Source organism: Mesoplodon densirostris, chromosome 8, assembly GCF_025265405.1.
Source record: "Mesoplodon densirostris isolate mMesDen1 chromosome 8, mMesDen1 primary haplotype, whole genome shotgun sequence".
Lineage (NCBI taxonomy): Eukaryota > Metazoa > Chordata > Mammalia > Artiodactyla > Ziphiidae > Mesoplodon > Mesoplodon densirostris.
This window is the reverse complement of record NC_082668.1, coordinates 45,877,437-45,893,075: the sequence shown is the minus strand read 5'-3', so window position 1 is coordinate 45,893,075 and position 15,639 is coordinate 45,877,437. Positions and strand designations below refer to the sequence as shown.

The 15,639-nt window shown below is 34.6% G+C and overlaps 1 protein-coding gene across 4 annotated transcripts in view; it reads left to right on the top strand.

Annotated features, from left to right (window-relative positions):
• NAB1 (NGFI-A binding protein 1) overlaps positions 1–12,803 on the top strand; it is a 44,155-nt gene extending 31,352 nt beyond the window's left edge. For 3 of the 4 annotated variants that reach the window (XM_060106864.1, XM_060106861.1, XM_060106862.1), the window contains 4 exons: positions 4,084–4,173; positions 6,366–6,528; positions 8,615–8,731; positions 10,283–12,803. In XM_060106864.1, the coding sequence (XP_059962847.1) occupies positions 4,084–4,173; positions 6,366–6,528; positions 8,615–8,731; positions 10,283–10,371 (459 nt within the window). In that variant the 3' untranslated portion in view covers positions 10,372–12,803. The remainder of the gene's footprint in view (positions 1–4,083; positions 4,174–6,365; positions 6,529–8,614; positions 8,732–10,282) is intronic. The other variant, XM_060106863.1, reaches the window with a different exon arrangement.
• Positions 12,804–15,639: the final 2,836 nt, after the last annotated feature.

Below are 15,639 nucleotides of genomic sequence, written 5' to 3'. Positions count from 1 at the left end.
TCTCTTGGTGGTTTTAGTGTTAAATGCCTAGCTCATTCTCTAAGATATCTATACTATGTAAATATTTCTAAAATTTATCTTATTCCCCCTGTATCCCAGAGATATAGTAATATCACTTACAGCATGCTATTGTTTTACTCTGATTAAATCTGGTGGCTTTTTGGGTTAACCTAATAAGTATCAGTAACAAACATTTATTGGGTTAATTTCTGCATGCCACACATTGTGCTGAGTGTTTTTCAAGAACTTTTTGCTTCTTTAAAATTGTTCTGAAGTTAGCTGGGTACTGTGGTAACCCCCATTTTTAAAAATTTTCTTAAAGAAATTTTTTAATTTATTTAAAAAATTATTTTTATACAGTTTTTAAAGGTTGCTTTCCATTTAGAGTTATTATAAAATACTGGCTATATCCCCATGTTTTACAATATATCCTTGAGTCTGTCTTATACCCGAGAGTTTGTACCTTTACTCCCCACCCCTATATTATGCCCCCACCAACTGGTAACCACTAGTTTGTTCTCTGTATCTATGAATCTGCTTCTTTTTTGTTATATTCACTAGTTTGTTATATTTTCTTAGATTCCACATATAAGTGATACACAGTATTTGTCTTTCTCTGTCTGACTTACTTAGCATAATGCTCTCCACATCCATCCATGTTGCTGCAAATGGCAAAATTTCATTCTTTTTTATGGCTGAGTAATATTCCATTGTATATATATATACCACATCTTCTTTATCCATTCATCTGTTGGTAGACACTTAGGTTGCTTCTGTATCTTGGCAATTGTAAATAATGCTGCTGTGAACATTGGGGTACATGTATCTTTTCAAAATAGTGTTTTTGTTTCTTTCGAATATATAAGCAGGAGTGGAAGTGCTGGGTCATATGGTAGTTCTATACTACAAAGCTGCAGTAATCAAAACAGTATGGTATTGGCACAAAAATAGACACACAGATCAATGGAATAGGATAGAGAGCCCAGAAATAAACCCACATAGTTATGGCCAGTTAATCTACGAGAAAGGAGGCAAGACTATACAGTGGAGAAAGACAGTCTCTTCAGTAAGTGGTGCTGTGAAAACTGGACAACTACATGTAAAAGAATGAAATCAGAACATTCTCTAACACCATATACAACAATAAGCTCAAAATGGATTATAGATCTAAATGTAAGACCAGATACTATAAAATTCCTAGAAGAAAACACAGGCAGAACACTCCTTGACATAAATCACAGCAATATTTTTTTGGATCTGTCTTCTAAAGTAAAGGAAATAAAAGAAATGCCCCTATTTACTGTTGTGAGTCTCATAAAGGTGGCAACTCAAGGATTTTGTGATTTTAGCATAGGCTTTGAAGCTAATCTCTGTAGCTATAAAATGAGGGAAACCCAGGGTTGTTTGTGTGAGGATTAAATGAGACAATATAAGTAAATTACAGAACATAGTCAGGAACTGGTTCATTGTAGGCACCTGAAAAATGATAGCTGCTCTTATTGATGTTGTTTTCTAAATCTCCTACTAGCTTGCCTCACTGAACTTTAGAACTTAAATTAAAGGAGAGTTTGTTAAAGATAAAGCTGGATTTTTAGGCCTAAGTAAATTCTTAGGAGAAAAATGGAATGACTAAGAAAAGTGCACTTTTCATTTAGATTTCAAGTACATACACTTGTATAAAATTCATTCTAGCTCAGTTAATGATTATATTCTATACATTCCTCTAAGCCCAGGGTCCTTGGTCTTGTAGGGGCCTAGAAAGGTGGCTATTTTTAATAATTTAAAAAGGCTGATTGTATAACCCACCATGGAGCTACATAAGACTATTTCAAGATGTTAAATTTATTTGCTCTTGATTCTAATTATTTATTTCATGTCTTTGAATTTTAAAAAATGGGAAATTAATTATTACCTAGGAAATGAATTTTGGTAGATGAAGTATTTGACAACATGAGATTTGCAGTGGAGAAATAATTTTTTGAAAAAACCCCAATGGGGAAAATCTTTGAACCAGTGTTTCATATTTCAAATAAGGTACATATTTTGTTATTATTACAACTTTTTCTGCTCTGTTATTATATAACAACTTCAGTTTTTCATTATTCACCCTTTGCTACAAATATACAGCTTTATCAAACAAGGAGAGAAACGTTTTGGAGGTTAATGACGATGTCTTTGAGGGTTCCTTGAGTAGTTTTCAGTAAAGTTAGTAAAACCATGCTATCATGATGTTTGTAGTTATACATTTCATGTGGAGCACTAAACAGGCCAAAAAAAAACTTGATAAAATTAGTAAACGGATTTGCATATGTGTGTGTGTGTGTGTGTGTGTGTGTGTGTGTGTATGGTATAAAATGGAAATAACTTAAGTTGAAGTGTTGTGCAGGAGTACAGTGCCCCAAGTACACTCTACTTAATATAAGAATATACTTATACGGGCTTCCCTGGTGGCGCAGTGGTTGAGAGTCCGCCTGCCGATGCAGGGGATATGGGTTTGTGCCCTGGTCCGGGAGGATCCCACATGCCGCGGAGCGGCTGGGCCTGTGAGCCATGGCCGCTGAGCCTGCGCATCCGGAGCCTGTGCTCCGCAAGGGAGAGGCCACAACAGTGAGAGGCCCGCATACCGCAAAAAAAAAAAAAAAGAAAAAAAAAAAGAATATGCTTACGTTTAATATAAGAATATACTAGTTAATATAAGAATACATATAAATAAGAATATATAAGAATACACACTGATACTCAGCAGTTATTGTATGCTAAAGGCAATATCTCATTTACTTTATCTCACAACAACCCTAATAGATAGGTTCTCTTATCCTTATTATTCATATGAAGGAACTAAAGTTCAGAAAGGTTAAGTTACTCATCCAGTGTCATGTAGCTAGTAAGTGGTGGTGGAATCGGAACACAAGTGCAGGTCTTTCTAATTCCAAAGCCCTATCATATGTCCTTTGAACTGGTAAAGGAGAAATCACAAGTCAGCATGGAAGAATTCTGCAGAAATTCAGATTGGGAATTTACCTTGGACTTTTACCACATTACATATAACAAAATAAATTCCAGATGGGATAGAGAGTTAAATTTAAAAAACAAAAGAAGCAATAAAATAAAGCTTTAGAAAACTAGAGGGTAGATTTGAGTACTTCTCAAATCTCTAAAGGAGAATGTCTTTTTGAATCGTATAGTAATAGAAGAAATCACAAAGTAAAATATAAGTATATACAATTATAGTATACAAAGTTAAAAATTTTTTTGATTATCAAAACAAAAGTATAAATTGGCAACAATTAAGAAAACAACACCCAGTACTGGCAAGGAAAACTCATATATTGCTTATGATACAATAAAGCAATAAAGGCCCTTGAGTAACATATGTAAAGGACATAAAAATGTTCATCCCTTTGCACTAATTCTGCTTCTGGGAACCTATTATATTAGATCATCTAAACTATGGAAAATGCTGTCTCCATGAAAATATTTTTGCAGTGTTTTTCATAAAACCAAAAATAAGGCAAATAATCTAAAAGTCCAATATGAAGATAGTGATTAAACTGTCAAACCACCAGATGAAATGTTATATAATCATTATTATCAATGATCATAAAATCTATGTTCCCGTGTAAAACACTGTGGATGTGTAAACTTTTTAATCTTTTTCATTTATGTTTTTTTTTTTTTTTTTTTTCTTTTTGCGGTATGTGGGCCTCTCACTGTTGTGGCCTCTCCCGTTGCGGAGCACAGGCTCCGGATGCGCAGGCCCAGCGGCCATGGCTCACGGGCCCAGCCGCTCCGTGGCATATGGGATCCTCCCAGACCGGGGCACGAACCCGTATCCCCTGCATCGGCAGGCGGACTCTCAACCACTGCGCCACCAGGGAGGCCCTCATTTATGTTTTTATTGAGGTTACAACTGTAGAAATAAGGTAATTATACCTTGAGAGACTGAAATCAAGTATTGTACATTAAAATCTTAATCACGATTATTCAGGTAATAGGATTAAGGTGGATTTCTCTACTTTATTTTCTGAGTTTTTGATAATATGGTTATTTTAAAGTAAAAAGGACATACTCTTTGACCCACAGGATGGGTTTCCAGATTTCCAGGACTCCGTGCAGACACTCTTCCAGCAGGCTAAAGCTAAGAGTGAGGAACTCGCTGCTCTTAGTTCACAGGTAACGTCAGCCACCAGTTACTATTTCATAACAGCATCTGTAGGTTAAAAAATAAATGGCTGCTTTGACTAGCTTCAGTTTTAAATTCAGTTTCATCCAAAGACTGAATTTATTTCTGGTTGTTTTTACAATGTCATCTGATCCACAGCTGTATCAGTGAGATAGCAGTATCAACTAGGTTTAGTTTGCTTTGTGAGCAGAACCCGACATCTGCTACTTATTTATTCTTTGAAGTTTTGTAGGAATTAATACAGATTCTCTACTTAAGAAAGAAGCAACTTGATACCAGGAAAACAGCCATGTTGATTATGTGTGTAATACAAGTCTGAGATAAAATAGTTCTAGTTCTCAATAATATATTAATAGTCAACATTGTAACTATTGTTGAATCATTTCAATTCATGTATAATGAAAAATTAGTATGTAGCTTCAGGTGCTTTTGCTGCTAAGTTATTTAATCGTGTACAGAGAAATTAACATTTTAAAAAGTCATTTTTGCCTTTTAGAAAGTACTGTAAGTTTTATTCCTGTTGATCTTCTCACTAGTGACTGCTTTTGGTCAGATTTAGTAGTGCCAAGTTTTGTGTTTTCATGTTAAGAGGATGAAAAATACATTCCCCCCTCAGAAATCTTACTGAAATTTTATTAATTAATTAGTAACAAATTTAAATGGATTGAAATTATGGTTCCTTTTGATCTCATTTATTTATTTATTTATTTATTTATTTTAACATCTTTATTGGAGTATAATTGCTTTACAATGGTGTGTTAGTTTCTGCTTTATAACAAAGTGAATCAGCTATACATATACATAAATCCCCATATCTCCTCCCTCTTGCTCTTCCCTCCCACCCTCCCTATCCCACCCTTCTAGGTGGTCACAAAGCACTGAGCTGATCTCCCTGTGCTGTGCGACTGCTTCCCACTAGCTATCTGTTTTACATTTGGTAGTGTATATATGTCCATGCCACTCTCTTTGTCCCAGCTTACCCTCCCCCCTCCCCGTATCCTCAAGTTCATTCTCTACACCTGCGTCTTTATTCCTGTCCTGCCCCTAGGTTCTTCAGAACCTTTTTTTTTTTTTTTTAGATTCCATATATATGTGTTAGCATACGGTATTTGTTTTTCTCTTTCTGACTTACTTCACTCTGTATGACAGACTCTAGGTCCATCCACCTCACTACAAATAACTCAATTTTCTTTCTTTTTATGGCTGAGTAATATTCCATTGTATATATGTGCCACATCTTCTTTATCCATTCGTTTATTTGATTCAGAATAATAGTATAAGCTTTCATCCTATTCTGTGAGTTAATATATTTCACCTATTGATTTTTACTACTGTGAATCAGGATTGTTTGTAACATATATATAATTTTATATAGTAGATGCCTTGTATTGCTCTTCTGTATAGCATGGCAGTGATTCCTGTCTGTGTATTTTGACTATTACCTCCTTGGCAGAATATCACTGCTTTGACTATCATAGGTATTATCACACATAGGTAATTAAGAGCAGAGTATAGAGAAGGGACTTAGAGAACACATGTAGAGATAAATTTATATGTCAGCCAACTAATTGTGTACTTTAAAACGTCTTTTTATGATGGGTTGGAAAATACTGCAGTTTCATTCCATGATGAAGGTGAAGATCCTCATTGGCACTGATGTTTTTCTGCATAATTTGCATTGCTTAATTTTAGAGGGAGGTGTGTTTGTCTTGTTCTTCTATACAGCCGTTTTACACCTTTTCTCCCCCAAATATACTGTCATCATATCAGAGTTTGTGTAGTGCCAGATCCTAAAATAAAAATGCCAAGACTTCGCCCTGTGTTTTAGAAGCAGTTTATAACAGATGTTGCTGTTGCTCTGAGGTTCCTTTTTTAAAAAATCCTTAAAAGGACTCGGTATCTTAGAAAACAAAGCTAAGGTTATTTTGCTTTTGAGCTAGAATGGAATTCTCTTTACAGGATTGCGCAGAAAGCTTTTCTCCTTTCGTACAAAATCTAACATTCTGTGTTTTAACATGATGATATAGACATCAGTGCATATTTATGGAACGTGTATACCACATGAAGTATGAACTAATTTTAATGACTACTAAATATATTTGCTGCAGTCTGAAATTGGCATCTTTAAACCATTAAAAAACCTAGAATGTTTTAGTTACTTTATTTTCACTTTACTTACTAGCAGCCTGAAAAGGTGATGGCAAAGCAGATGGAGTTCCTTTGCACCCAAGCTGGCTATGACAGACTGCAGCATGCTGAAAGAAGACTGTGTGCAGGACTTTACAGGCAAAGCTCAGAAGAGCACAGCCCTAATGGCTTGACTTCTGATAATGCTGATGGACAAGGTACATCTTTAGAGTGACCCACACCTTTAGAGCCAGCTACTCTGTGCACTTCCAAGGGAAACAAAAAATTGCTGATTTTTTAAACTTGATATTTTATAGGTTCTCTATCAAAATTTATTTTTAAATTGTCCCTTTTTCTAAAAAGGAAAGAATTCTTCCTGCAAATATAACTTGTAGAGTTTTTTTTTTAACCTTATTATCCCTAAACAATAGCTGGCACATGTGATTGACATGTATTTTGTAGAGGGTGGATGGGAATGGGAGATGTAAGCAGTACAGATCATTTTTCCTGAAGAAATGGATTCCATGGGAGATGTTTATCGTTTTTTAAAAGATTAAAACTTTGGATTTTTTTAGACTTCATAAACAGATTTGTCTGAAATTTATAACATTTGGTTCCTAAGAGAATGTGGTGACTGCTTCTAAAGTACTACGACAGAATACAGAGATTTGAAGAGACAGTATAAGAATGGAGAGACTTGTAGAAATTTTGTCTTTCAGGCTTCACATTGGCCTGTAGTCCCTATGAAAATATTTTGTGTGGTGTATACTTTGGAAATTGTTCTCTTAAACACAGGTGTAGAAAGTTTTGATTCATGAGCATTTTTACTATTTTAAAAATTATTTCATTTTTTTTGTATCCACATGTGAAGAAAATCTCAAGTCACTGTCATTCACTCATTCAACAAATATTTTTTTAGTATCTCCTATGTGCCAGGCACACTTTTAGGCACTGAAAATGCAGCAGTGAATAAGATAAAGTCCCTGCTCCCTTGGAGCTTGCACTTGAGTGTAGGGAGATGTATAGCATATAGGTATAGAAATAGATCCTCTAGTTTCAAATAGTGATAGTGTTTGAAGAAAAACAATTTTGTAGGACTTTTTTTTATGTATTATTATACTTTTGTCAGAGAGTGGTTACTGTAGTCAAAAAAATAAGATTTGTTTCTAAGTAAGAATACCATCTTAACCAGCATTCTTCAACTATAGAGTAAAACATTACACATCAGCAGATCAGAGTACTGGCAAAGAACATTCTTCCTTTTTAAAATATTACAGAAACTTTTTAGTAGAAGTCTTGTTTAACTTCTCCAGTCATCCTTGACAGTTAAGACTGGAGTTAAGGGACTTCCCTGGTGGCGCAGTGGTTAAGAATCCGCCTGCCAATGCAGGGGACACAGGTTCGAGCCCTGGTCTGGGAAGATCCCACATGCCATGGAGCAACTAAGCCCGTGCGCCACAACTGCTAAGCCTGGGCTCTAGAGCCTGCGAGCCATAACTACTGAGGCCCTTGCGCCTGGAGCCTGTGCTCTGCAACAAGAGAAGCCACCACGAGAAGCCCGCGCACTGCAATGAAGAGTAGCCCCTGCTCGCCACAACTAGAGAAAGCCCACGCACAGCAACGAAGACCCAACACAGCCAAAAATTAATTAATTAATTAGTTAATTTAAAAAAAAAAAAAACTGGAGTTAAGATGCATAGGCATTAATGAAAGATTTGATGACTCTAATTTGTGACCGCAGGATAATCCAGTGTAGGGCAACAATTTGCTAAGTATGATGGATTTAGGTTTATGATAGAGTATGATTTGGCATATGAAACCTTTTTTACCATATCTGTTCTAATTATATTTTTTCGTGGATTTGCCATAGGTTTTGTTGTTGTTGTTGTTCTAGTAATGGGCAATTGGCTTGAAGCCATCTCTGTCTCTGTAGTATTTGTTGTTATGTGGTTAATGACCTGGCTTGGTAAAATGGTTGCACTAGTAAGAAAATGCCCTACAGAGGTGATGCATTATCTGCCAGAGTTGGAGTGCATACTGGAAATCTCAGTCTTTTGTTTAGTTTGTGATTAGCTCTTCAAAATGTCCTGGCAGAATGGTAAATCTTGAGACTAGCATGAGTTGCCATTTTCCTCCTAAACTATTATTTTAGATATTTCTCCAGCTATTTAAATTCTTCCAGTGCCTGTTGACTTTCCTTACTTATTTCCTAAGGAGTGTTCAGGTGATTTGTGAAAACTTATTTTTAAGAAAAACCATGATGCGTATTTAATTACTCATATTGCTTTTTTTTCTTTTCGTTAGGCGAAAGACCTTTGAACCTCCAAATGCCTAATTTACAGAACAGACAACTCCATCATTTTGTGGTGGATGGGGAGCTGAGTAGACATTACTCCAGTGAGGCCAAGTCCCACTCATCAGGTGAGAATGTGGAATGTGATTAGAGGGAGTAATAGTTGAATAAAGCATCTTTCCATTCTAATCTCCTAACTTCCACTGTCCCCCTCCTTAAAAAAGGGTCATTACTAATAATGTTAGTAGTCCGTTTTCTCCCCTTGGAAGTAATAGATTGCCATATTAATAGCCAGTCTTTTTGAGAACATGATATTCCAAAGGACTGACAGGGAAAAGCTCTTGAAGATTGAGATTATTTTGATTAGCTGTTACATGAATGGTGACTTTATACACAATACTGAACCAGATAATAAATGGCTGGTTTCAGTTATGTAATTCCCTTTTCCAGCCTTTCATAATATGGACTATATGTTTGCTGTCCTGCTAAGAAAACCTTGTGTACCAAAATCTAAACTTTTCCTGCAGCTGCATTTGGGGGATGATATTTGTATTTCAGAAGTAAACTGAACTCCATAAAAGGACAAACTGTTCCTTATTATAGTTCAGTGTTTTCATGTTTTTATCCAAGTAAAATGAGTTATACAGACTTAAAGTATTAGACACCAACACCATTTGAAAGAATCTGGTATCATCCAATCTTTGAGTTAAAAGTAACTTTAGGAGTTACTTGAAGTCAGTTGTTTCATCTGTAAAATAGAAATAATTTCTGCCTCATAGAATAGTTATGAGGATTAAACAAGATAGCCTATATGCATTGCCTGGCTGATGGGAACTCAGTAAATGGTAGCTACTATTTTTATTCCTCTTCTTATGCTGAATTTCTGTATAGAAAGGGAATTCATAAAGTGAACTGCCTAATTTCAGATAAGCTATTAATGTTGGTTACTTTTCTAGAATCCTTTTTAAGGTGTGTGTGTGTGTGTGTATCCCCCAGTATTAGTACTTCATGTAAATATTACATTTTATTGTCATTCTGTAGTACTTGTTTGAGGTTGAAATAACTATTCATGTAACTCCAAGGAAGGAGTCCTTAGGAAAATAGAATCTTCATTCTTTTGTCCCTATTTCTCCCACCTTAAGGTTTCATGGCTAGAGAAACTTTTAAAAATAGTTCCATGTTTAAACATGGAAGTTGTTTCTCTGCCTCATGTCTTCATTGATAGATAGTAAATATTTTAGACAGTAACTTTGTTGTATACGAGTGACCAGTTTTATTTTATATATTTTATGTATCACTTTGGACCAAGCATTAAATAAAAATCAGTAGGTTCTATATGCTGTGTGCTTTACATACATTTTATGATTTAAGTCTCATATCACCCTGTATAGATACTATCCCCATTTTATAGATGAAGACACTAAGGCTTAGAGAGGTGTGTAACTTGCCCAGAGATGTATACAGCTAGTAATTGGCAGAAATGGAACATAAATCCAGAATCCAAACTCTTAACCTCAACTCTGTAAACATAAAAATTTTATATGGAATTGCAGAGTCATGAATAGTTGATACTGCTTGCTTTGGAGGTTGGGGGTTTGTTTATAAGTTTGTTTGAGTTTGTTTTTTTGTGACCGTTGATTTAAAGTATCAATACATTTTGTGTTTCTCTTTCTATACAGAGAGCCTGGGGATTTTAAAAGACTACCCTCACTCAGCTTTTACTTTAGAAAAGAAAGTCATCAAAACAGAGCCTGAAGATTCAAGATAGCTATGATTCTCCCACTGTTCTCTGGAAATGGCATCAGATTTAAGGATAATGCTCCATCATAGAAATAAGCCTTAATAACCAATGTTGCCTCATTCAGCACAAACAGATTTCATAGCCAAAGCTTAAGGACTGATACAGTAATCTGTGGAAACCAGGAAGACAGAACTACAGCCACAAAAGAAAATTAAGAGAATGTTATAATCTGTAACAGAAATACTGATCCACATTCCTCTGTAAGTCATTTTATGTGGAAAGGCTTACAAATTAATATTGTAAGCATTAATTATTTAAGAATGTACAATGTATTTGTATAATTTATAGAAGTAAAATCTAGATGTTGAGACCTGTTTGGGCCAATAGGTGTGGATACAGTTTATCTTACTTGAAATTTCATTGTCTACTTTAAGTGTGTTTTGCGTAAATATTATTGTATGTCAGAGTTTAGAATCTTTGCAGTCATAAAAAAGAAAGTTTAAGTGATGTAGTTACTGGCAAAGTTGCAATGACTTTGGAAAAATGGAAAGCAAATACTCAATTTAAGTCAGGAAAATGTTGTAGATTTAATATCTGATAAAACTGATTTTGTTTAATAGGAAATGTGTCATTTCTTAGTAGTCAAATGTCATTCTTACTGGCTTAATTAGGCACATAGTTAATAAATACTGGAGTAAGGTCCAAAAAATGAGCAATAGAGTAGAAAAACCTCTCTTACCTAGTTGACCCAGGTTACATTTTATGATAGCTACTTAAGGTATAACAAAAATAGGAAGCTATTAGTTGGACAGAGAACTAGAAACAAGTGGACAGATGTGTAAAAGCCTTGACTTAAAATTATTATTTCAGAATGTGTTATATAGATTAAGACATAGTAAGTTAACCCTAAATGTGATAAGGATGGTGACTGTTAACAAAGGCTATAATATATAGTAAAGTACTGTTTTATATCCAGAAATTCTTCTCTATACACCAGAGTCAGAGAAGCTAGATGGCTCTCCCTGGGGAACGTCTTCCCATGCAGACCATCACAAGTTTAGACAATCAGTGCATCCACATTTGCAGGCATATTTCTATGGAGGTTTAGTTGACACATATTATTTATTTTACAATTTCATTTTCGTATACTTTTCAGATTTATGAATGCAGTTTTTTCTTAAAACTCATTTTAACTTGAAAATCTGTTTTAATTCTCCCTATTTAATTAATGGGTTGTATGCCTATATATGAGGGTGTGCTTAAATGTTAATAACATACTTGCATACTTACTAGAATTTCACATTGGAATCCATAGTGAAAAACAAATACTACTTCTCCCAATTTACATTTTTTCTGTTGGTTTAAGAGAAGATGTTTGACAGCTTTACCTACTTCCTCCAGATTCATCTAAACCCAGATATTGCTGAGAAGAGTGTATTGACTTGGAATATCTGTTTTTTGTGTTGTTTTCGGTTCTGCTCTAGGTCATAACTATGTAAAAAATATTAAATTATAATCTATTATACTAAAATTCATCAGCCAAATGTTAGATGAAATGTCTGCACTGTAGTCTCTGATCACTGTCACATATATAATTGCTTTTTCATTTTGATTTGTAGAATAGCTTTACAGTAGAAACACCAGTAAACAACTTTTATACTATTAAAAGGCTTTTTTTCCTTCCTAAATGTTTTAATTGTATCATAGTGTTTTGCCCACTGAAGAAGCTTTTTATGGACCTTGCAACTTTGTTGCTAGCTTGAGATTGATTATTGTGATTGTATTGTTCACTGTGTGTAGAAATAGTATGAATACAATTTACATAGATTGTTCAGTTTTTAATATTAGCCATAGAACTGGTTAGTATCTCAGTAGTTTCATGAAACGTTTCCCGTATTCTAATCTATTTTGAGAAATTCTGTGGGGTTTTTTTTAATTGTGTCTTATGGTTCAAGTTTGTAGATTTTAATAAGCAAAAATTTTTAAAGATGTGGTAATCTTACAACTAATATTTATCTTTCATGACCGCACAAACTGCATCTTTAAATCCATAAATAAGTTTCCTTAGTATCATACTTTTCTGGTCTTTCATGCTTAGTGATAAGGGGGAAGCACAAGAAAAATTTCAGTAGAATACAGTTTTTATTTTGTAAACACTAATGTATTAAACCTGCTATACATCGAAGCAAATAATATATATTTTTATTTGAATTGTATATATGAATTGGATGTTATAACTAGTTGATTTTTTTTCATTGTGTTAGAGGTGTTTTCACTGAACAAGGTCAATTGGTTACCTCAGTATTACAACCAATATAGTCCAAGGGACCATTTCTCCCCAAGTCTGTTTTGTACTTTGTTACGTGAAGTCTGCGTTTCTGTGACTATTAAAGCTGTTGGTGAGGTGGGATGAGTGCAGCTGCTTCCTGTGGCAATAAAGACTTTGTGTGCCCCACGTATCTCTGTTTATAGAGCTTTCTGCATAGCACTCCTCACAGTAGTATTAGCCTACCTGTCTCCCCTCTCTCATTTGGTCTGGGCTTGAGTGTTAGGGGCCAGGGGCTTATTATACCTTAAGACTAAATATTATTGTCAGCTACCTTCATTTTTATAAAGTTTTTTTGGCAGACAGGTACTCTGGTCTGTCAGAGAGAGAATTTGGTTTATTTTCTTCTCACTTAAGAGAATGTTACAAAGACATTTTGAAAACTACCCACCATGTCTAACCAACTACATTGATAAATAAAAGGGGGAACATTAGGATTTAACATTCATGATATGTTAATATTTGCAAAGTGTTAATGTGATTTGGTCTCAGTATTAAGGGCTAATTATATGAAGTTCAACTAACCTGTGGTAGAGAATGAGCAGAAGCTTTGCAACAAAATTGTAATTGATGAGTTTGGTAGATTAGTAAAGAGCTTCAGTGCTGAGCCACGCACTCAGGTGAGGGTGGAGGCCACAGAAGAAACATAAGACATGGTCTTTGCCTTTTGGGAGCCCAATACCTAGTTGAATGGGAACTATTACCACTCAGATAAAATCCAAATTTCAGTGTGTTACAGAGGGATGAATAGGGAACTGACATTTAACTGCATTCTGTGTTCAGTAGGCGTTATGGTAGTAGATACTTTATAGGTGAAAGAAAGCACATTTAGTGAGTGAGACTCGAGATCAGCCAGGACTGGAATAGTTAACAGAAAGAGGTGGGGTGTGCTTATAAAGTCATAATGGTAGTACATTTCACCTTGAGGTCACTTTTTAAAAAATTATTAAGCTGAATGCTTGAAAATAATGCTTGCCATGAACAATCATTCTTTTGACAGTCCCGTTGAACCTATCAGAAGGCAGGGGGGAAAAGTGCTTTTTCCTGTCCTTAATTAGTAAAACCACTTGGGTAAAAGCTTTAAGATTTGATGATTATGAGCACCTAGTGTACCTTTACAATGATAGTTGATGGTATTGAAAGACTTGAAACCTAAATAAGCATGCAAGGAATTTCCTAACATATGGTCTGCTCACTTGGCTACTCAAATGTTTTTAAGTATTACTGACACAGTACCCATTTTGCTGGTGACTTCACTTAATACTGCACTGAGTCTTCAAAAGAAAATCAACAAGACATTAACCTAATGAAACTAGGAGGTCTATCTCTTATAGGAAATGAATTCAGTAAAAAGCTGAAGTTAGAATTGAGCAAACGTGTTGTGTTTGTAACAGCTTGAAGCATAAGACCAAATATGGTAGCTGCTATTTAACTAAAAACCAACTTATGGTCCAGCTGTGTGCATGGGTGGTGTTTCAGGGAATACAGGCTTATTTATTTGTTATCTGTGGGTGTTCTCATAAATGAGATTCTCAAGTGGGCCTCCAAAGTTAATAAAAGAATGATCCAATGTCCAGAAATTTATTTTTATTGTAAATATGTTTAATCTCAAAAATCCTTCCTGTCGACTGTTTCTTTAGTGACTCTATGATTCTTATTTTACATAGAAGTGATCAAAAGCTAAATGCCAGTGTTTTTCTTACTTTCTGAGTATGCAGTAGTTAAAGCTTTAAAACCTCTTCTCTGGCCTTTGTTTCTACTGACCTAGAAAATTTTTTTAAAAAGGAAACAAACACCTCTATGGTGTTTTAAATTTTTTATGCAGAGCTAATCAGAAATTTATTTTGTAAGGTCACAATCAACTGATAAAGTTAGAATCCAAAAACTTACTGTGCTTAACTTTTTAAGTTCAACTTATAAATAAATCTTTTTCTATCCATAAGTTTATTTATTTTAAAATTTTTATTATAGTTGCTTTACAATGTTGTGTTAGTTTCTGCTGCACAGCAAAGTGAGTCAGCTATATGTATACATCTATCCCCTCTTTTTTGGATTTCCTTCCCATTTAGGTCACCACAGAGCACTGAGTAGAGTTCCCTGTGCTATACAGTAGGTTCTCATTAGTTATCTATTTTATACATAGTATCAATAGCAATTTTAAGGGAACTATGAATAATGGTTGATTCCATTTACAAAATTGGTTAAGATCCTTTATATTTTTATTCTTTCATATTCTTCCTGTCTTCTAAGGGCCACGACATTTTGAAGTATTAAAACAATATCCTGTTGAATTCTGGGTCTCCTGGTTGTATCTGTTGTTTCCAAGGTTTTATTATTCTGACAGCTAAATAATCTACTTCCAAGTATTGCTCCCAATAAGGTTAAAGGTCTATTCTTTACCAGTTCATCTTCAGTTAAAGGAAATTTTTATGACATTTTTGTAGCAATTGCATAAAACTCGCAAGAGAAATGTGAGTTTTGTGATTCATCAGAAATGAATCACAAAAAATGCTGATCTTAGTTTTATTTCAACATCCATATCAAATGTTTAGTTAAGATCCTTTTTCTGTTGCCTCTAATTTTTTTTTACTGTATTATACAATTGCTGTCTGTTTAAGTTTTCCAGTGTAACTTCTCAAAAGAATTGACTTCTTCACAATCTCGGAAACAGAGCTAATTGAATGCTGCCATCAAACATAATATTGCAAAATGCAGATTAAGTACATGTAACACTGGTTTAAGATGGTAGCGCCAAACAAGTGTTACAATCAACCCAAGAATTTTTGTCATCAGCCTATTAAGAGTGACAAATTTTGTGAATTTCCTGGTAGTCTAAACAATTTGGTAATCAACCCAGGCTAGTTTTGCTGTGGGTGAGTACCAGTGACGGTATAAGTTAGATTGTGCTTCATATTTACACATTCTGAAACCTTATGAGTCATCTTTGCATTAAAAGCTTGCACCTCATA